The 21971-nt window shown below is 36.6% G+C and overlaps 1 protein-coding gene across 1 annotated transcript; it reads right to left on the bottom strand.

The window, feature by feature from the left end:
* Window positions 1-2807: 2807 nt before the first annotated feature.
* On the bottom strand, window positions 2808-20087 carry LOC121808914 (probable disease resistance protein At1g61310). Its single transcript, XM_042209473.1, has 5 exons — window positions 19047-20087; window positions 18719-18788; window positions 17856-17988; window positions 17635-17814; window positions 2808-3048 (listed from the first exon to the last, which is right to left on the bottom strand). Exons 1-5 carry the CDS (start codon window positions 20085-20087, stop codon window positions 2808-2810), a joined length of 1665 nt encoding a protein of 554 aa, XP_042065407.1.
* Window positions 20088-21971: the final 1884 nt, after the last annotated feature.

The raw sequence follows: 21971 nt of genomic DNA on the forward strand, positions 1-21971 counted from the left end.
TTATCAGTAGGGAAATGTTAGGGTTTTCTGGGTTGGGTGGTGACAAGGATCTCCGATTACCACTGTTGATACCGCCTCCTGAAGAAGAAGAGGAAGTATTGAGTTGAGTGCTTTGCATTTTTTTCTGGTGATAATTGTCGTTGATTCCTTGGAGGTGATTTGAACTTGGAGAGAATTAGATGAGGATAGCACAAATGTTCTGAAGGCAGTTGATGAAAAGTGGGATCAGAGAGACCCCTTTTATACTGAAATTTCGACTGTTAAGATCCCTGCCTGTTTGAGATCTCCGCGACTCTTCGCATACGGGCGCGCCTTTTCATAATGCCTGGTGGCAAGGCTTCTCCGATACGCTTCATCCTTCTCTCCAAGACGTCTTTTCGTTGCGACAGTTTGCGCCGTCTGACACCTCTCTACTGACTGCACACGTCTTATCATCTCCTGCCCTTATCAACTCAATCACTGTACCACCAATTAAATTCAAGTTGTAATGACCAAGTGGACAATTAAATCCAGATTAAAACTCTCATAATTTCACTTGATCAGTTTCTTTCCTCCACTTCTGACTTTTAATTTTCTAAGAAATAAAAATCAACACACTAAAAACTACTTACACTAATAAGGACTTGACCGGGTTCCCCTAGAATCTCACTTGATCAGATTAATAGATTTAGAATTTTTTGCTTGATCAAGCAGACTCCCCATAAGCACCTGATCACTCCTTTTACCTGTTCACTGGCGCGAGTTAGGCATGAGTAGTGGAATGTCGTCCACTACAAATGCTTCCATTCCGTCCCTTACAAGTAACTCGCTTGCCACCAAGTAGTCGGCCATACCTGGAAACATTGCCTTTTCTCTGTGCCGTGGTGTCCCTCTGCTTCCTTGTTCGGCTTGACCGACATTCTCCCCGATCCCTGTAGATCCACTGAATACTATTCAGAATGTATACATAGAACGCAAAATTGAAAACATCTCACCAGTCACAATTCACAATTATGCGAGAAATATGGAAATAAAATCTGGAGTTTATGGAATAATGAACCGGATTAAAATCTGGGAACAAAATCGATGAGAAGAGGAATATGGAAACAAAATCGCTGAGAAAGAAGAGAGAATCGAACTGAGAGAGAATGAAAGAATGGAGCGAAATTCAGAAATTAAATGAGGGAAATGACATATTTACCCTCTGCGCCTTTTTTATGAAGTAAATCTATGTTTGAATCTCAGCCACAAGATTAGAAAATATGTGTGGTCCAGATTTGTTATAGGGTTTATCACACAAATTGGGGGCTATCATATGATCACAACTCCTAAACTCCTAAACTCCTATATAGATTTGTGATCATATGATAACCCCCAATTTGTGTGATAACCCTATAACCAAATCTGGACCGCACATATTTTCTAATCTTGTGGCTGAGATTCAAACTTAGATTTACTTCATAAAAAAGCCGCAGAGGATAAAATAATATCGTGCTGCAATATCAAATATTCTAACGTTTTCTTATGGCAATTTGCAGCTGCTATGACCACTGGCAAGTCATCATAATCGTTCACAATATGCAATAAATTTGGATTTCTGTCAACCAAAGCAGTTGCCACCACTGTATTTTCAATAATGGCAGCATTGTGTAAGGCAGTTTCTCCACTAGAATCCTTGAGGGCCAGCGCCTCTGGTGGCAATATTTCCACCAACTTGATCACCAAATCGTTTGATTCTTATGATATTGAGATGATTCATACCCTCTACCGACATCAATGAAGTCTTCCCCTATTGTTCCAAACAATATCATTTTATCACTGAACATATCATTTTACCCACTGAAACTATCATTTTATTCCCCGAAACTATCATTTTATCCAACCAAAGAACTCAAACAATCAATTTATCATGCAAAAGTATCATTTTATCATTTGAAACTATCATTTTATCCCCTCAAACTATCATTTTATGATGCAAAAGTATCATTTTATTAGCCAAAAATCTAAGAGTGAAGTGAAATCATAATAAGAGTGATGTGTTTTGTGAACAAGAGTGAAGTGTTTTCTGAACAAAAGTGGTGTGTTTTGTGAAAAAGAGTGAAGTGTTTTCTGAACAAGAGTGATGTGTTTTGTGAACAAGAGTGAAGTAAAATCAGAATAAGAGTGAAGCGTTTTCTGAACAAGAGTGATGTGTTTTGTGAACTAGAGTGAAGTAAAATCAGAATAAGAGTGATGTGTTTTCTGAACAAGAGTGATGTGTTTTGTGAACAAGAGTGAAGTAAAATCAGAATAAGAGTGATATGTTTTGTGAACAAGAGTGAAGTATTTTCTGAACAAGAGTGATGTGTTCTGTGAAAAAGAGTGAAGTGTTTTCTGAACAAGAGTGATGTGTATTGTGAACAAGAGTGAAGTGTTTTCTGATTGATAGTTTTGCCGGATAGAATGATACTCTGAGTTGATACAATGATATTTTTACTGATTTGTAGGTATGTACATAAAATGACAGTTTTGGCGGATAGAATGATAGTTTTGGCGGATAGAATGATAGTCTTGGCGGATAGAATGATACTCTGAGTTGATACAATGACACTCTGAGTTGCTGCACATCACAATTTACAGCCCACTGGATGCTCTTGGAAGAGCGAGGAGAGGCTCTCAATCTCTTGTATAGGATGCAGGTAAAAATACTGTACTATGCAGGAACTTTGAATTCGGAACCAAGTTGAAGTCACTCACGCCTCAATTCTAACAACATGTTTGGAGTATCATTCAGTTCAGTGGACTTGAAAACTGAAACCAACCAATTTGAAGTAATAAAAGAGAGACAATTAGAATTCATGATGAAACACGAGGTCGTTCTCAGACGTGAAAGGCTCCGCGGCGACGAACATCAGATCCTCATTCCACGACGGCGGCGCGCCACTGACCTGTTGTGTTTTCTGGACCTGAAATCCCAACTGTGCCTTCAATTGGAAGCTCAACTCTTTCAAGTTTAGCATTGAAATGTCTTGTGCTTCGATGATGGTGGAGCGGAGGTACCACAGTTTAGGCGATTGGTACACTGTCGATCTGGAATTAGCGTTGGCACCCACAGATACCACATATTTTAAAAATGTGTGGTGGAGATTTAGTTATAGGGTTATCACATAAATATGGGTTATCATTATAACGCACCCCTATATATATATATATATATTTCTTATTTACTAGGTGGCAGCTTGTTATGTAAAAAAAATATTCGAACACCTTGTTTGGAAAGGATATCTTCGCATTCTTTTGCCATATGCGTTATAGAATCATAACAGTTCATTTTCCTATTTTCGTTCGTTCGATTATTCCTTGCATTTTTTGTTTTGTATTAAGCATTTACGGACGGTAATAATTTCCATTCCAAACACAAGTCAAGGGAGCTAGGATTTACTAGTTCAACAATTATATTCACGCAAGATAATAAAAGGGGTTGGTATTACTTCATGACATCCATTGGAGTCTAAAATAGACCCAAACATTTGTCATGTTATAGTAAATAACAAAGTAAACAACCTGTCAAAAAATTATATATTCTCCAAATGGATATATAAAATATAATTCTATCTTGACTTATCATATCTAATCCCCAAAGTAAACGGGTGGATTTTAAATGAATTTTACATGTGTTTAAACTGCTAATCAACTATTTAGAAACAAGTTTTAATTTATTAGCCTAATGACCTTTGGCGTTTATCAAAAAGGTGCTGGGATTTGGAGCCCCTTCACAGCGGAAGTCATGCATTCACAAATAAATCAGATCTACAGATCTATTTGATCGATTATGGGATTAATTGATTCACATGTTAAACAATCAATTGCATACTAGAATACATGTAATTCACAAAAAAGGAATCAACACCCTAGTTCATGAATTCCTACGGTTTAGGGTTACCGATCTGTTTCTCCAAAGAATCGACGATTGCTTGCGCCTTCTCCACGTAATGTTCTTCATACTCAACCACGAATCTTCTAATCTGTATCCCGAACTCAGATAATGACCTTTGGGTGGGAAAAGCTTGTCAGAATCGAAAAGGGCTTGATTAGAAAGAAGACAGAACTTCAGTTCTTCGCAGAACTGAGAGAAATCGTTCACTGCCAATGAGGAGCACGAAATTTTAATGTTAATTCTTATTAAATCTCCTTTCTAATATCCTTTTATATAGAGTTATGATGGGCCAGATTAGGGATCCATGGAGGTTGGACTTGGGCCAAACCTGTTGGACTTTTACTAATTAAATTGAGCCACAATTTAATACAAGTCCAATAGAATATGATTATCATCCACTATAGTATAATAATATTGACTGCTATTTGACTTTAATTTATTATTTCTCGTGTTTAAGATATAAATATCCATTAATTAAATTTAAGTCTGCTATTTGACTTTAATTAATTGATATCTTTTTCCAAGAGTTGTCTAGTTCAATATCTTTATTTATTATTCTGGAATAAATTCCAACCGACCGGGTTTCTGAATAATAAAACCTTTTTCGAACACCTCTTGAGGATATTATCAAGCTGGACTCACCCAGCACACGATTCATTGCAATAACAATACTAGCACCTCTAGACATTGATTACCACTACCTAAGATACCAGGATTCTTGGATTGTAAAAAATCCGCACCATTTGATAAATCAAAGTAGTGCATAATCAATATCGTATGCTCAATGTTATGTCAACAATGTTTAAGAAATAACAATCACCGAGACCTCGTCTTTCAGTAAATAGCAAGAAAGACTTATCTCAACTGTTAGATCCTTCAGTGCTATACCACACCAGTGTCGTTTATTTCCTAAGGTAAGGAAACATGCGGACTGACACTGCAACCTTTCACGATAGGTAGCCAAAGCCTATCTAGGTTGTGAAATTCTATTTCTCTTCTACAAAGGACCGACTGCGTCACCTTCTGTGAACGTCGTTCACGACCAGTCTACTATGCAGAAGAATTAGACTTATTTGCTTCTTATACATTTAAATGTTTGAGAAACATCTTATAAATGCATAAGCAAACACCAATGCGATAAAATTAATTCTTCTCGTCTTGCGTTAAAAGTGGATTATAGAGTTTATGCTATACAAGCAATTCTATCCGTGCAACATGCTCGAAATATGTTTTTCAGTATACCAATTCTAAGAAAAGGATCATGCATATTATATAGAACTTCGGCATCATTACAACCAATTAATAACTTTAGATCCCATCTGTCCAACTTGTGCAATTTTTCTTTATATTTTCACTTTCCTTGCGATTTCCTATTAGTAATTATGGATTCACCGAGTAAGGGAAACAAATATGTTTTTACATGTAATTAACATTTGGCTGATGTCAATTGATCCTTCTTAACCAACATCATTAGTAAATCAATGTATAAATAACGTGATGGTGGAGTTAGATCAATGCTATATCTTTTGATTATATACTCTTCCGTCCCTGAAAAAATATGAACTATTTACTTATTTGTCTGTTATTAAAATGTACTATATGAATTTTTTAATTTTAGAATAATTAAATAACACATTATTCCTACACATAATTTTATTTATAATTTATATTATTACATTATGCTACTAATGATGTGGGGTCTATTATCCACTTACATACTTACACATCATTTTCGAAGCGTGCATTAAATTGATCACATAATATCTTGATCTATTTAGCAGATTATTTAGACAAAATCTATTCGCGTAATTTTCACATGTATCATGCTCATAACTTGAATTTAATCATGCTTTAGCATTATTGAAACCTAAAACATGCTTACTACGGAGTTCTCCAATTTACCGCGTTAATTCTCCACGTGAAGATCTTGAGTACTAAACCACAAATCTTCTGACTGGTTTTCGGACTGTAAACTAATATCAGTGTGGGCTGATCTCACCAGAATACTAGGACTTAAATAAAGAAGACGAAAACTGCTCATGGAGGGAGCTGAAAAAATCGTCCCTCTTGTGCAGGGAGAGGGGGACAAAATTTTGGAGAAAATATTAAGTGTATTTTCTGTCTCCTTTATTCTCCTATTTATATCAAGTCACATATTAGGCCCAGTCAGGGATCTATGGAAGAATTTGGATGGCCTCCCCCAATTAGCTTCTTACTAATTAAATTGAACCCATAATTTAATATAAGCTTATATTGGAATATTACGACCAGCCACAACAGAAGTAATATTGCACTGCCCATCCAAATCTGAAATTACAAGTATTCCGGGTTTCCATTTGTTTGTCGTTCATTTCTCGTGCTTAAGATAGAAACGTCCATCAATTAATTAATGTCGTCTATGAACTTAATTAATTAACATAATATAAACTCCAAGAGTGGACTTAGCAAAAAACGCTTATTTATTATTCATAGAGTATTCAAACTCCAACTAGCAAGGTTCCGGATAATAAAATCTTGTTTCGAGCTCCTCTTGTGGACGTTATCAAACGAGACTCACCTCGCGCACGATTCAATATAATAGCAATCCTAGCACCGCTAGATATTAATCACCACTACCCAATATACCAGGATTCTTGGGTTACGAAAAATTCACACCATTTGGTAAGTCAAGGTAGTGCATAATCAATACCGTATACTCAATGCTAACGTACATTGATTAAGAAATTAATTATCAAGACCTCGTCTTTCAGTAGATAGCCTAAAGACTCGTCTTGCTGTTAGATCCAATTCAGTCATATACCACACCAATGTCATCTTATTTCAGTAAAGCTTAGAAATATGCGGACTGACATTGCAACCTTTCACGATAGATAGTCTAGGCCTATCTAGGTTGTGAAATTATTATTTTTCTTTGTTCAGAACTGACCGTGTTACCTTAAAGTGGACGACGCCCACAACCGGTCTACTAAAACAAAGACTTAGACTTTGTTACGTTGCTCATACATTTAAATATGCAATAAACATACATTAAATGTAAAACATAACAATATTATGACAAAAATAATCTGTTGCATCCATTGAAAAATAAAATATAGAGCTTTACAATATTCAATCACTCGAAATGTGATTTCTAGTATACAAACTCTAACAATCTCTCACTTATACTCAAAACAGCTTTCGAGTATACAAAATAAATGTGCACTATGCCTAATTCTCGCACCTATACTAAAAGCGAGTTGAGGTCTTGAATGAGTCGAACTCCCATCCCTTCCACATGGCGCTCGAACAGTTTCACCGCCAATGCTTTTGTAAGGGGATCTGTAAGGTTGTTCTCTGACGCAATCTTGACCACTTGTATGTCTCCTCGCTGCACTATATCTCTAATGATATGATACTTCCTCTCTATGTGTTTGCTCGCTTTGTGAGCCAGTGGTTCTTTCGAGTTTGCTACTGCACAAGAATTGTCACAATAAATGGTGATCCTCTTGGGCAGATTCTTAACCACACCTAAGTCCATAAGGAAGTTCTTGAACCATATAGCCTCTTTTGCAGCCTCTGAAGCGGCCACATTTAGTCGGCTTCCATGGTAGAGTCCCCGATGCATTTCTGCTTCACACTCTTCCAAATTACAGCTCCACCTCCTAAGGTGAATACATATACAGAAGTAGATTTTCTCGAGTCCTAATCAACTTGAAAATCTGAGTCAGTATATCCCAAAGGACAGAGCTCGGCTGCATTGTAAACTAAAGCATAGTTCTTAGTTCGTTTAAGGTACTTGAGTATGTTCTTTACGGCAGTCCAATGTCCTTGGCCCGGATTCGACAGATATCTTGCCACCATGCCAACAACAAAGCAAATATCAGACCTTGTACAAAGCATAGCATACATGAGACTTCCAACTGCCGAAGCATATGGTATCCTTCTCATCTTTTCTATCTCAGATTGCGTTTTGGGGCACATCTCTTGAGATAGATGGATGTCATGTCTAAAAGGTAAGAAACCTTTATTGGCATCTTGCATGCTAAAGCAATTAAGTACAGTGTTGATGTAAGGTTCTTGAGATAAGCACAACGTCCTCTTCTCACGATTCCGAAGAACCTTGACCCCTAGGATATATCCTGCGTCTCTCATATCCTTCATCTCGAACTGGTTTGAAAACCAAGTTCATACTGATGACAACATCTTTTTATTGTTTCCAATTAGAAGAATGTCATCTATATATAAAACTAAGAACACAATATTACCCTTTTCAACCTTCTTGTAAACTCAGCTTTCATTTGGGTAATTTTTGAATTCAAACTTATGAACAGTCTGATCGAAACATTGGTTTCATCATCTAGATGTTTGCTTAATGCCATAAATGGCCTTCTTAAGCTTCCAAACCATGTGTTCCTTGCCCGTCACGGCATATCCTTCGGGGTGTTCCATGTAGATGGTCTCCTCATGAATCTCGTTTAAGAACGCAGTCTTAACGTTCATCTGCCATCACATCCCAATCCCGTTTAAGAACGCAGTATCCGGATCGATTTGAGCATGGCCACCGGGGAGAAGGTCTCGTCGTAATCGACACCTTCCCTTTGGGTATACCCCTTGGCCACTAGTCTTGCCTTAAAGACTTTAACTCATCCATCGGGTCCACGTTTACGCTAGTATATCCACTTACTCCCAATGGCAGTAAAACCTTTGGGTAGGACGGACAAATCGTAGACATCTTTGTCTATAATAGATTGTAGTTCTGAATCCATTACTTTCACCCATTCGTAATGATCGACATCTGTCTGAGCCTCTGCAAAGTTCCAGGGATCTAATACATTGTGTTCCCAGGACTGATCCATAGATTCCCCCAAACCAATGTATCTATCGGGCTCATGAGAGACCCTCCCACTGCGGCGCGGCACTACAATACTTGGAGTAGAAGTTGAAATTTCGGGAATTGTTTGTACACTAGGTACAGGTTCGTGGTTAATGGAACTTGTGACAGAAGTTAGCTCGTCAAGAGCCACTTCACTGCTGGGCTTATAATTCATTACAAAGTCTTCCTCTAAGAATGTCACACGAGTACTCACAATGACTTTCTCGTCCCGTACACTATAGAATTCATAAGCTTTCGATCCTTTAGGGTACCCTATAAACACACATACCTCCGTCTTTGATCCCAGCTTAGTTGGATCCTTTTCCAATACATGAGCCGGGCAATCCCAAATCTTGAGATGTGCTAGATTGGGCTTCCGCCCAGTCCACAACTCATATAGGGAGTAGTAGGCACGGATTTTGATGGTAAGTTGTCTAAAATATGACTTGCAGAAAGCAATGCATGTCCTCAAGACGAAATAGGTAGTCGTGCATAACTCATCATCGACTGGACCATGTACAACAAGGTCCTATTCCGTCTTTCAGCCACGCCGTTCTGCTGGGTCGTGCCCGGCGCGGACAGTTGGGATTCAATTCCCGCCACTGATAAGTAGTCTAAAAACTCGGCACTGAGGTACTCGCCTCCGCGATCAGATCGCAGGCTTTTGATACTCTTTCCATGATACGTCTCCACATATGCCTTAAACTCTTTGAACTTGTCAAAAGATTCAGACTTGTGGCTCATCAAATAGACATATCCAATTTTTAAGAAGTCATCAATAAAGGTGATGAAGTATCGAAAACCGCCTCTTGCCTCAGTTGACATTGGTCCACACAAATCGGTATGAACGATCTCAAGTACTTCATTGGCCCTATTGCCCTTAGCCTTAAAAGGCCTCTTTGTCATCTTGCCTTCCAAGCAAGATTCGCACGTATGAAACGGCTCCTTCTCTAGACCTTTGAAAAGGTCTTGGTCCACAAGAGAATGGATCCTTCTTTCATTGGCATGACCAAGTCTAAGGTGTCATAAGTACGTTTCGTTCATTGAACTTGAAGGTTCTTTTCTTTTCCTTGAAATTTTTGATGTTGTATTGAGTTCTGATTTGCGATTATTAAACTTTGTAGATGTGATTGTGTACAGACTGTTTTCCATGATACCACGACATATATAAGAACCATCTTTCTTAACAACGCAATTGTCATTAAACGAAATCGAATATCCATCAAAAATCAATTTAGAAACTGAAATTAAATTTCTTCTAAAAGAAGGTATCAACAAAACATTCTTCAAAATCAAAAATCTATCAGTGCTAAAATGCAAATAAACGTCTCCCACTGCAACGGCCGCCACTTTAGAAACGTCGCCCAGCTGGACATCGATCTCACTATCATATAGTCGTCTTGTCACCTGCATTAAGTCAGGATCAAAACAAATATAATCAGTAGTTCTAGTGTCAATAACCTAAGTATGAGTAGATGTCGAAGCCAAACATGATTCGACCACTAGAGCTTGGTGCATACCTGTAGTCTTGCCCTTTTTAGGACAATCTGGCTTCCAATGCCCCTTCTCTCCACACTTGAAACACTTCCCCGAAGGCTTCTTGTTAGCCTTCTTAGCCGCAACTGGGTTCGGTGCCCTCTTCTTTCTTGCGCCAGGCTTAGAGCCAGAGGAATGATGCGCCAAACTCAGCATAACTACCTTAGCTTGAACCATAAGGTCCTCCGCCGACTGAAGTTCAGTCAACAACTCTGCCAAGGTGTAATTCCTTTTGTTCATCTCGAAGTTGAGCTTGAACTGCTGGAAGCTAGGGGAAGACTCTGAAGGATAATAGTCACTTGGGACTCGAGATCGATCGTCCCTCCCAAAACCTCAATTTGGTTGAGGTGGCTCATCATCTCGAGGACATGGTCCCGCACAGATGTGCCTTCCTTCATTGTCCTCGTCATGATACTTCGAAAGACTTGAGACTTAGCCGCTCGATTCTGAGTACCAAAAAGATTTGTGAGATTTTGCATAATCTCGGCGGCAGTCACCATGGTAGAATGCTGAGTCTTGAGCACTGAAGACGTAGAAGGCAACATATAGCACTTAGCCATCTCATTCGCCTTACACCACCGTCTATGCGCATCTCTAACTCCTGCCGCAGCATTTGCCGCCGGCATTGGAAGCTGTGGAGTAGTGAGCACAAATTTGTACTCTTCAGCTGTGAGAATGATGTCCAAATTTTGTTTCCATTCTATGTAATTTTGGCCCTCGTGCTTGTTTTCTTTAAGAATTGTAGAAATGCGATTGAATGACATTTTGACGATTTAGTTTGCACTGCAAAACAGAAGATTACTTTTTGTCATAAACTTATGTAAGAAATTTGAGTACATTAGCCATAAAACTTTTCAAAATTTTACAACTGTAAAATTAAAATTTTGTTCCATCCATAAGAGGTCAATAAGCATTAAAATTTTAGCATTTTACTGGTCACAACACCGACGAATAGTCCAGAGACCACATAATGGCATGACCGCCTAATGTTGCCTAAGCAAGGCCACCAGATTTAGCATTACAGAATCTCATTTCTACAACGCACTCCCATAACAATGTTCATGTGCTGTTAATAAAATCAAGTTATCTCATAAATTCTGTGTGAACTCCTGAATCTCGCAGTTTCTTGGGATTATTGTCCCCGCATAATGGGTGGCGATAATATTGGAAACCACATTCTTGTTCATACTATTTATGTTTGAGAAGTCCGCCCTCATGAACTTACTATTTCTTAGCATTACTGTCCTCACATAATGGGTGACGATAATATTAGAAATTTGCTTCACAAATTGCTGACCAATCGATGGAGACCATATATACAAACATTAAGTTCGTAATTATAGCTTAGATATTTTGGTTATGGTTTTTCTTTAATTATCCTTAGCATTAAGGCAGATAAAGGCTTAATTAAATTCTGTTGTCATTTAATTGACTGGATAATTAAATCTTTTATTATCTTTTAGTATATTACTTTAGGAAATTAATTATTCTCGAATTTAATTCTTATTCACGTCTACTATAAGATATTTTTAAAATAAATGAATCATTTAAATCTTAATTAGACATGAAAAATTAAATTCAAATTATTTCCGTGTTCAAGATTAGGAAGAAAAATTATATTATTTATTCTATTCCTACATATCTATCCTTATTAGGATTCTAAATATATAATAATTAGGAAACTATTAAATATTCTTGTCCGTATCATCTAGGTATCAAAATAATATTATTTATTTCCATAGATATAGTCAATAATTTAAATATTTCTAAATTTTAGGGAAATCTTCCCAAAATATTTTATTTCCATTAAATAATAATATTTTAATGATATCTTTTAATTAAGGAATTAAATAATCATTAAAATAATCCATCATCAATATCTCATCGCACGAGGTTTGCACGAAGGATGAACGGCGAAATTTTTGACGAGTTCATCGTCGGAAAACGACGCACCCAGTCGCACGCGCGTCTCGGCCAGCGGCGTGCGCACAGGGCGCCGTTACTCTTGGCCACGCATCGGGCATGCCTGGTTCGATGTCTCGGCACGTCAGGCATCCGCTGCTCTCGGCCAGGAGCACGAACGGTGGCGCGACTCCTCTCGGCCAGCGAGGCGCCTGACGTCTCACCTCCCAGCCGCTCCCACTGCACCAGCCAGCACGGTGCTCTCAGCCGCCGCTGGAAGCTGCTACCGGGACTTCCGTCTAGGGTTCGGCCTTGGTGGCGTCTCGTTCCCGCGCCTCCTCCCTCTGTCGGCCTCGTGCAGGCACCGCCTAGGGTTTGGTCTCTGTCGGCGGTGCGCACGAGCCCTCGCTCGCCTGCGCATCGCGCCGTGATCGTGGCCCTCGGCTCCCACTACGATGACGACCCTATCTCGATCGCGCGTGGTGCGATCCGTCTCGGCGCAAGTGCCGACGGATCGCACATCTCGTACAATCAAAAAATTCAAGTTCTTTGATTCGATAGTTCTTGAGTTCATCATGCATAAAATATAAAACAAAAACACCAAGAACATGCATCGTAATCAAATAACACATGCATACATGAATTTCGTGAAATTTAAATCCAAATAATTAGAGCCAAAGACTGGCTCTGATACCAATTGAAGGGGTTGGCAATGGAAGCGTGCATCAGATTGATCACATAATATCTTGATCTATTTAGCAGATTATTTAGACAAAATCTATTCGCGTAATTCTCACATGTATCATGCTCATAACTTGAATTTAATCATTCTTTAGCGTTATTGAAACCTAAAACATGCTTATTACGGAATTAGCCAATTTACCTTGTTAATTCTCCGAAGAATCGAAGTTGGCTAGCGCCTTCTCCACATTAAGATCTTGAGTACTAAACCACAGATCTTCTGACTGGTTCCCGGACTGTAAACTGATATCAGTGTAGGCTGATCTCACCAGAATACAAGAACTTAAATAAATAAGACGAAAACTGCTCACGAAGGGAGCTGAAAAAATCGTCCCTCTTGTGCAGGGAGAGGGGGACGAAAATTTGGAGAAAATATTAAGTGTATTTTCTGTCTCGTTTATTCTCTTATTTATATTAAGTCACATATTTGGCCCAGTCAGAGATCTATGGAAGCATTTGGATATGACCTCCCACATTAGCTTCTTACTAATTAAATTGAACCCAAAATTTAATATAAGCTTATATTGGAATATTACGAGCAACCACTACAGAACTAATATTGCACTGCCCATCCAAATCTGAAATTACAAGTATTCCGAGTTTCCATTTGTTTGTCGTTAATTTCTCGTGCTTAACATAGAAACGTCCATTAATTAATTAATGTCTGCTATGAACTTAATTAATTAACATATTATTAACTCCAAGAGTGGACTTAGCAAGAAATGCTTATTTATTATTAATAGAGTAATCAAACTTCAACTAGCTAGGTTCCGAATAATAAAATCTTGTTTCGAGCTCCTCTTGTGGACGTTATCAAACGAGACTCACCTCGCGCACGATTCGATATAATAACAATCCTAGCACCGCTAGATATTAATCACCACTACCCAATATACCAGGATTCTTGGGTTACGAAAAACCCGCACCATTTGGTAAGTCAAAGTAATGCATAATCAATACCGTATGCTCAATGCTAACGTGGATTGATTAAAAAATTAATTATCAAGACCTCGTCTTTCAGTAGATAGCAGAAAGACTCGTCTTGTTGTTAGATCTAATTCAGTGTTATACCACACCAATGTCATCTTATTTCAGTAAGGCTTAGAACTATGCGGACTGACATTGCAACCTTTCACGATAGGTAGTCTAGGCCTATCTAGGTTGTGAAATTCTTATTTTTCTTTGTTCAGAAACGACCGTGTTACCTTAAAGTGGACGACGCCCACAACCGGTGTACTAAAACAAAGACTTAGACTTTGTTACGTTGCTCATACAATTAAATATGCAATAAACATTCATTAAATGTAAAACATAACAACATTATGACAAAAATAATCTGTTGCATCCATTGGAAAATAAAATATAGAGTTTTACAGTATTCAATCACTCGAAAGGTGATTTCTAATATACAAACTCTAACACCTTTGTCTCATAGAAATAGGCTGAATTTTCTTTTTCGCCTGTTTTAACGAAATAGTCCATATTTATTTATGGAAACTTTTTTTTCTTTTCTTTTACTTTATTATTTATGAGGCCCACCATCTACTATATTATTTTAACTATTTTTTCCCAATCTCTTATTTTATCAATTATGTATTAAAACCGATGTCAACCTTAAATAACTATTTCCTGGGACAGAATAATTATAACGCAATCACATGCATCTTATAATGTCCTTACTCTTTATGAACAGTCAAAAAGATGTGCTTATATGTGAAAGATATGATATATCTATCCCTTGCATGATATTTATTTTAAAATGAGTAGGTATTAGTAAACCTAATTAATCGTTAAACAAAAAAACTGAAACTTCTGTAATGTAAAAACTTCGTGTTTCGTAAGTATTTTATCTATATTTTCTTTGGGTAACTTCAGTTTATGAAATATGTGTAACAACCCAATTAAATTTTAAATTAGAATTCACTATTTATAAAGAACTACAATGGGCTCTTTAAAAACAATTTTTATTTTGTAAGCTTTCAATCAAATATCAAATAAGAATTGACTATTTATACAGAACTACAACTGGCTGTTTATAATCAACTTTTATTCTGTAAGCTTTGGATTATACAGTAAATGAATCATATACACATCATGACATCAATTGGAGTCTAAAATAAACTTGTATCTTGTGTACGACTTTCTTTATTTTATTTTGTCATTATTCTTCAATTTAATTAAGTAATTTGTTAGATATATAGTTAAAACTAAATTGGCACTTGATATAGTATATTATCAGTAATATAACAACTTTCCCAAATAATCATATTACTACCAAAGTAGAGACTCTGATATGTTTTAAGGAAAGGAAATACTTTTTTAGAATGTCCTTAAGTTATTCCACGCTAATGTATTTTATATTTTGACTATCTTTATATGATTGACAAATTTTAACACGATACGAACAGGTACAAAATTAATGGATTAATGTCATACCTCAACATGCGTGAGTCCTTATGATGTCAATTCCGATAAGCATATGATAACTTTGGATAGCATTTGTGTTAAATAGAGTTTCCCAAAATTTTTAAGATTTTATAGCTTTTACTGATGATAGATTGTTCCTCTGAACGTTTGAGATTTTTTTTTATTTTTCTCAAGTATAGATTTTTATCTGAAATTGTATGATATTCAACACTTTATTTGAAGCGTGTGAGCTTTAATATAAATATATATTAAAATTTTAGAGAATAAAATGTAAAAATTAGAACTCATTATCTTTAAAAATTACATATTTTAAAGAGAAAATTATAATTAATCCAAATAAATTTTATCTACAGATTCTTGTGTCGACTACATAATAATATGGTCATACTGATATGATATTTTATCGAAATTTCATAGAATTGAAATGAAAAAATTAGAATGCATTCACTTTAAAAACTAAATATTTTAATGAGAAAATTTTATAATCCAAATAAATTGTATCTTCAAATTCAAGTCTCTACAACTTAATAATATGGTCATAATGAAATGATACTTTATTAATATGGACATCAGGATTCAAAATTAATTAATTAAAAATTAAAGTATTTGCACATATATATTATATATATAAAATTAGATGTCAAAATTTCAATAATAATTCTACTTAATTATGTCAAATGAAAAAAAAAAATAAGCATTAGTAATTAATGTACTTCCTTTGTCCCGTCGATAAGACACATTATTGTATGTTGTAGTCAACACTTTCCAAAATATAGTCATTAATAAAATTTTCCCTTTCTTTCTCTGTTCACTTTGTCGACGGTTTCTCCCAATTTTCATGGAAGTTTTCTCCATTACCTTCAATGGAGTTTTTCTTCATCCATTTCAATTCTTCATTTTTAACCTTACAAAAGAATAAATTTAATCCGTCGATGTATATGGTCAATGACAAATTAACTGCCAATTGATAGTTCTAAAACAAGTTTTATTGCTTCCAAGAAAAACATGTTTATTGGCCTCTTTGGGGTTTGGATTTTGAGTCTATCCAGTTCTAATTGAGACTACTTTTTACGCCTAGAAACTTTCTCCTTGTTTTTCTTTCATTTTTCTCTTGGATTTTTAGATTCGTGTGTTTTGATTTAAATTTCATTGCTATTAGTTATAAAATACATCAACTTGTAAGATATTAAAGTGATGTTATATGTGATATATTTTATCACTTAATTGTAATAAGGGTTGATAAATACATTCGGTTTGAGCTTCAATTTATGCAATAATATCAATTGCGCACTATAGTAGTTTTATATTTATAATAATCACTTCATCCGTCCACCATTTAAAAAATCAGTTTGATTCGATACAAGTTTAATTTTTTTTTGACTTTGTGATGAAAAGTAAGTGAATAGTAGGACTTATTTTTAGTACTATTAATTTTATATTTGATGGTGAGTATAAAAGGTAAAGTGGAATATGAGGTCCGCATACTAGAAAAAAGTAAATGATGCTTTTTAGTTCGTATTTTGGTTAGGACCTACTTTGTCAAAATTTTCATTTGTTAGGACATGTTTTTCAAAAAGTGAATGTTTTAAATCAAATTCGTATTTTGGTCATATGTTTAGAACCAAAATTGATCTTTACTCTAATTGGTTCTCAATTAAATTTATTCTAATAAAACTGTGGTTGCGTACAAAAGTTATTGTGTAATTTACTAATTTACAAAGTTGTTATGGCAATGTCAAGATTGAGCCAACAATTTCATATCTCGTGCGGAAAATTCGATGAAATCTGAACTATGATGAAAACTGAATAAACATTGTTGAAGCACACCAACTTGATTACAATCCAAAAAATGCAATCTTTCGAATGTATACTCCAAACCCTCCACATTTGTTCTTGTATTTGTAGCAATGTTTCATGGTTAAGCTTTCGCTTCCCGAGCTCCGCTACACTAGGTCTGTGTCTTCGATCAAAAGAGATCGAAGACAAGGATATCCTGATCCCTCCAACTCGAGCCTCTGAAAGCATAGCCTCACAGCTGGAGCACTTTAAGATGTGGCAACGAAGCAATCACGCCCGTTTCCTCCCAAGGGAGACCCAAACCGCTCAAACTCAACTTTGTCATACTCATTGGCAAAGTCGTGAATGGAGCAAGCCGTAGGGCACCTCCCGGATTCACGACATCACATTTAAGCGACACTAATCTCTCAAGATATGAAATGTGATCAAAGCATCTAAAAGGCTCACGTTCGCCATTTGGTGCCAACTCAATCCGAATACCTACTTGCTAAGATTAGGGATTGCCTTGAGAACTCCTTTGGCACAGCTCAGAACGCTCACATTAGAAATTGTTGACATGTTCTTCAACTTAGCACCACAAGAGTCCGGTAAATCACTCCCCATCACACTAACATGCTGCAATTCTTTCATGTCCCATATCACCACAGGCAAGTATGTTTGACTCCTGCAAGATTTGATAACAAAATGTCGACAACTGCAAGGAACCTCAGCTTCGAAAGTTTGGATATCGAAGCAGGAATCTTCCCATCCAAAGTGAGGGTGAGGTATCTCAGTTGTACTAGTCCTAGTACCTCCATTGGGAACTCGTAGAAACGGATAGCGAGAGCATCAAGTTCCACTACAAAAAAAAAAGCATTGGATAGTGACGGAAATTAGTGATAGCGGCTGCTAGCTCAACAATTAGTGACGGAAAAAGCGTCAGTCACAAAATAGTAACAGATTATTCTGTCACTAAGCGAAGTAGCCATCTATATTTTCTATCATTTGGTAGGATTAATATTTTTTATTGACAAGTTTTTTAATGACGGATCCGCCAAACTTACTATGTCACTAAAAAACTTGTCAATACAAAATATTAGTGACGGATTTGTCCGTCACTAAAGCTATTAATCCCACCAAATGACAGAAAATATAGATGGCTGCTTCGTTTAGTGACGGAATAATCTATCACTATTTCGTGACTGACGCTTTTTCCGTCACTAATTGTTGAGCTAGCAGCCGCCATCACTACTTTCCGTTACTATCTAGCGGTTTTTATGTAGTGTTCTCTAAGAAACCTCAAACCAAAACTAACTGGCACTTGGTATTGATGATACCGTCCATAACACAAAAGAGAACGCGTTGAGGATGCGCAAGTAGCCATCACTAACACAAACACATCTTTGATGCAGAACAAAATGCCGTTATGGAATGACAATCTTTCTTGCCCCATTAATATCTCGTTATCCAACCCATCATCGATCGTAATCAGAACTTCATCTTCCTTGCTTCTCTAACGGCCAAATACCAGAACGACAAATGGAGGCCACAACGTTTTATCTCTTTGACACCGACTGATGAAGTCACACATGTGCTTTTCGCATAGATCATAGCAACACTATTCGAAACAAGCTCCTCCAAACAAAGAGTTCCATCAATCTGAAAATTTCTCACAAGAAATCCATCAATATCTCACAGAGTAAGAAGCTTAGACCGCGTTACTTTAAAATGTTGAGGGAAAACAACCATATAAAGAAAGCAGAGTTGGAGGAGCGGAGGTAACTAGTCATAGTTTGGACGAAGCAGGTTCGAGATCTCATGATACACATCCTTGAAAATCTGATGGTTTTTCTTAGCAGCAACCTGAATCCGTTACTTGAGCGTTGGAGGGTTGCCTAGTTTATCCGCGACTCTGACAATCGTGAGAGGAAGGCCATCACAATTTTCCGCAATCTTCTTTCCAGGTTCCTCAAACAGAACAAGAAGGGGGTGGGGGCCAAAGACCCTCAGACGAAGTAGTTCCCAACTTTCGTCTTTATTCATAAGCCGAATCTCCACATGATCAACATCCCCTTGGTGCAACCTAGTGGTAACCAACACTCGACTCCCATTATCACCTCTCACATCACCAAACAACGAGTGCAAGCAAGAAACCCCGTTTCTCTCCCATACATCATCCAATACAATCAAACACCTTTTACCCTTCAAAACCTGTGCAAGGGAATAGCATTCCACCCCCACCTCGGCCAGAACGCGACGCGGGATCTGTTCAAGCTCGCAACTCCGCCCAATCCTCACCCAAACACGAAGCTCGAAGCGCTTCACCACATCCGCATCTCCAAAAACCTTCCTGCAAAGAGTGGTCTTACCGATTCCGGCCATCCCCACCACCGGCAACACTTGGAAGAAACTCCCCTCGAACAACTTCTCTTTAAGCTCATCATACTCACCGGATAATCCCACCATCTCAACCTCATCATCGCTTTCTTCTTCTTCTTCTAGTATAGCTTGATCCTCGATATACGAGTACTGGTTGTACAGCGCATCTGCATAGTCCTTCTCCATCTTCTTCACCATTCCCACCAGAGTTTCAACTGCTTCGCTCAAACTGTCGGTGGATGATTCTTCACGGATAAAATCGGTTGAGAATCGAGATCGCATGCTGTCTTCTAATTTGGACACTGATCTGATCTTCGTCGACTTTCCCATCGTGCATTTCTTCAATTCTTTTGGGGAGGAAATGGATTCAAATTTGGATAACAATTTGTATGCTTCATTTTCGATTTCTCCTTCCAATCGGTGCAGGCCTCTCCATTTCATTCTTGCGACGATTGCAGCCACGGATTTGACATCATTGTCCGCAGATTCTAGGATTTGTCGAGTTGGGGGATCGAGTGAAGCATGTAGAAGGAGGCGATCCAGTTTGAAAGTTAATACATCCAGATTTTTAAACGCCATCTCTCTCATTCTGCCTCACCACAGACTGTACTGCATCAATTAATATGCAAGGCATGTGTGGGGACCTACGTAATTTTGATTATATTCATTTTTTAACAAAACCAAAATTGAATTTAAATACTCCCTCATAAAAATATGGGTGTTTAATGTACACTTGGTAAAGTAAGAAAGATAGAACCAAAAAATAATTATATTATTGTCAGTGGAGAATGAGATATCCGCTACAAAACGAGTTAATGGCAGATTTAGTGGTAGAACAGAAACCTTGAAAAATATTTGGCCCTAAAATATTAGTGGTGGAAAAATTTCTGCACTGTAATTTACTTGCAGATTACCTATGGAAAATAGTTCGTCGGAGAAATTCCGCTAGTAAAAATTTAAAATAGTGGCGAAATTCTCCACTGTTCCTCCACTAATTTATAATGCTATTTAGTGGCAAAATGAATCAGCCACTATATTTTTATACAAATTGTGATTTTATTTATTTTATTATTTATCCACCTTGATACGGTAATTTTTTGAACAAGCCAATACATTTTTTACAGTAAAAGTAACAAAAGATACACAAATACTCATTAAATACTCATAAGACCAAAGTTTAATACTATATCCGTCCCATAAAAATATGTACACTTACCATTTTCGTTCGTCCCATAAAAATTTGTGCATTCCATTTTTTAAAAGTAAATATCAATTTAATAATGTAGGTCTCACTATCCAGTAACTCTACTTTAACTACCATTCTCCTCCTCTCTCTTACTTTACTATATCATTCTCCTCATCTCTTACTTTACCAATTTTTTCTTAATTCTCGTATCATCTCATCCGCCCATATTTTTATGGGACGGAGGGAGTAATATTGAGCATCAGGCAAATTCTAAAACTTAGTTAATAACAAAATAATGATTTGGTGCTTGTTTGGTAGCCTCTATGCTATAACATGTGATAACTCAACTCAAGATGATTTATCTAGGTAACAGAATTTTTTTGTAGCGTTTGATAGCTTAAGATATAAAATGAAATGCTCTTATTATGTGAAAAGACATATATGCTCTTCCTATATTTATATTTTTTTTAATTGAGTTTACTTATAATATAATTAATGATTTTAGCATAATGAAAAATTTAACAATATCAAGTTTTATTAATTCGTATAAAATAAATAAAATTTTATAAATTATTGAAATCTTACAAATACTGATAAATTACAAATGAAAAGAGAGACAGAGAAAGAAATATATATACGTATAGAGAGAGGGGGGGATAGCAGTAGAGAGAGAAAGACAGATATAGAGAGTGATGTTATAGCAACTTAGCAAGAGAGAGAGGTAGAACGTAGACTTTATCGATAAAAGAAATTTAAGCAAGGTGTGTTTTAGCCAATAGCATAAATTCGAGGAGATTTTCATAAATTATTTATCAGAATGAGATAGATATTCTCAGCTGTTTTGATTGGGTTGAGTATTTAACCGCACTTATAATTTATCAAGATTACCCAATGCAGATTTAAGGCTGATTTATAATCTGTGTCTTCCCAGTCTCATGAACTCCATCGCTTTCCTTTCCAAATATTTGATCATTTGTTCATCTTTGGGCACATATGACAATGCCAGCTTCCTCTCTAGAATCCACCTCCTGAAGCCACATATACATTAGCAAACAACTAGTTCTTGTACTGTAAAAGGAATTGTTGTAAATTACTAACCAACGACGTGTAATATCCGAAAATTTGTGGAATTTTATTCTTTGATTTAAGGATGAAATTTTTATGATTTTGTGTTTAATATATGGTGTGGAAATATTATTTGATTTATAATATTGTTGTGGATATGGGATTTTCTACCTAGACAAATTAAAATTTGGTTTTATTAATTCAGCTATGAT

This window comes from Salvia splendens, chromosome 6 (genome assembly GCF_004379255.2).
Source record: "Salvia splendens isolate huo1 chromosome 6, SspV2, whole genome shotgun sequence".
Taxonomy (NCBI): Eukaryota; Viridiplantae; Streptophyta; class Magnoliopsida; order Lamiales; family Lamiaceae; genus Salvia; species Salvia splendens.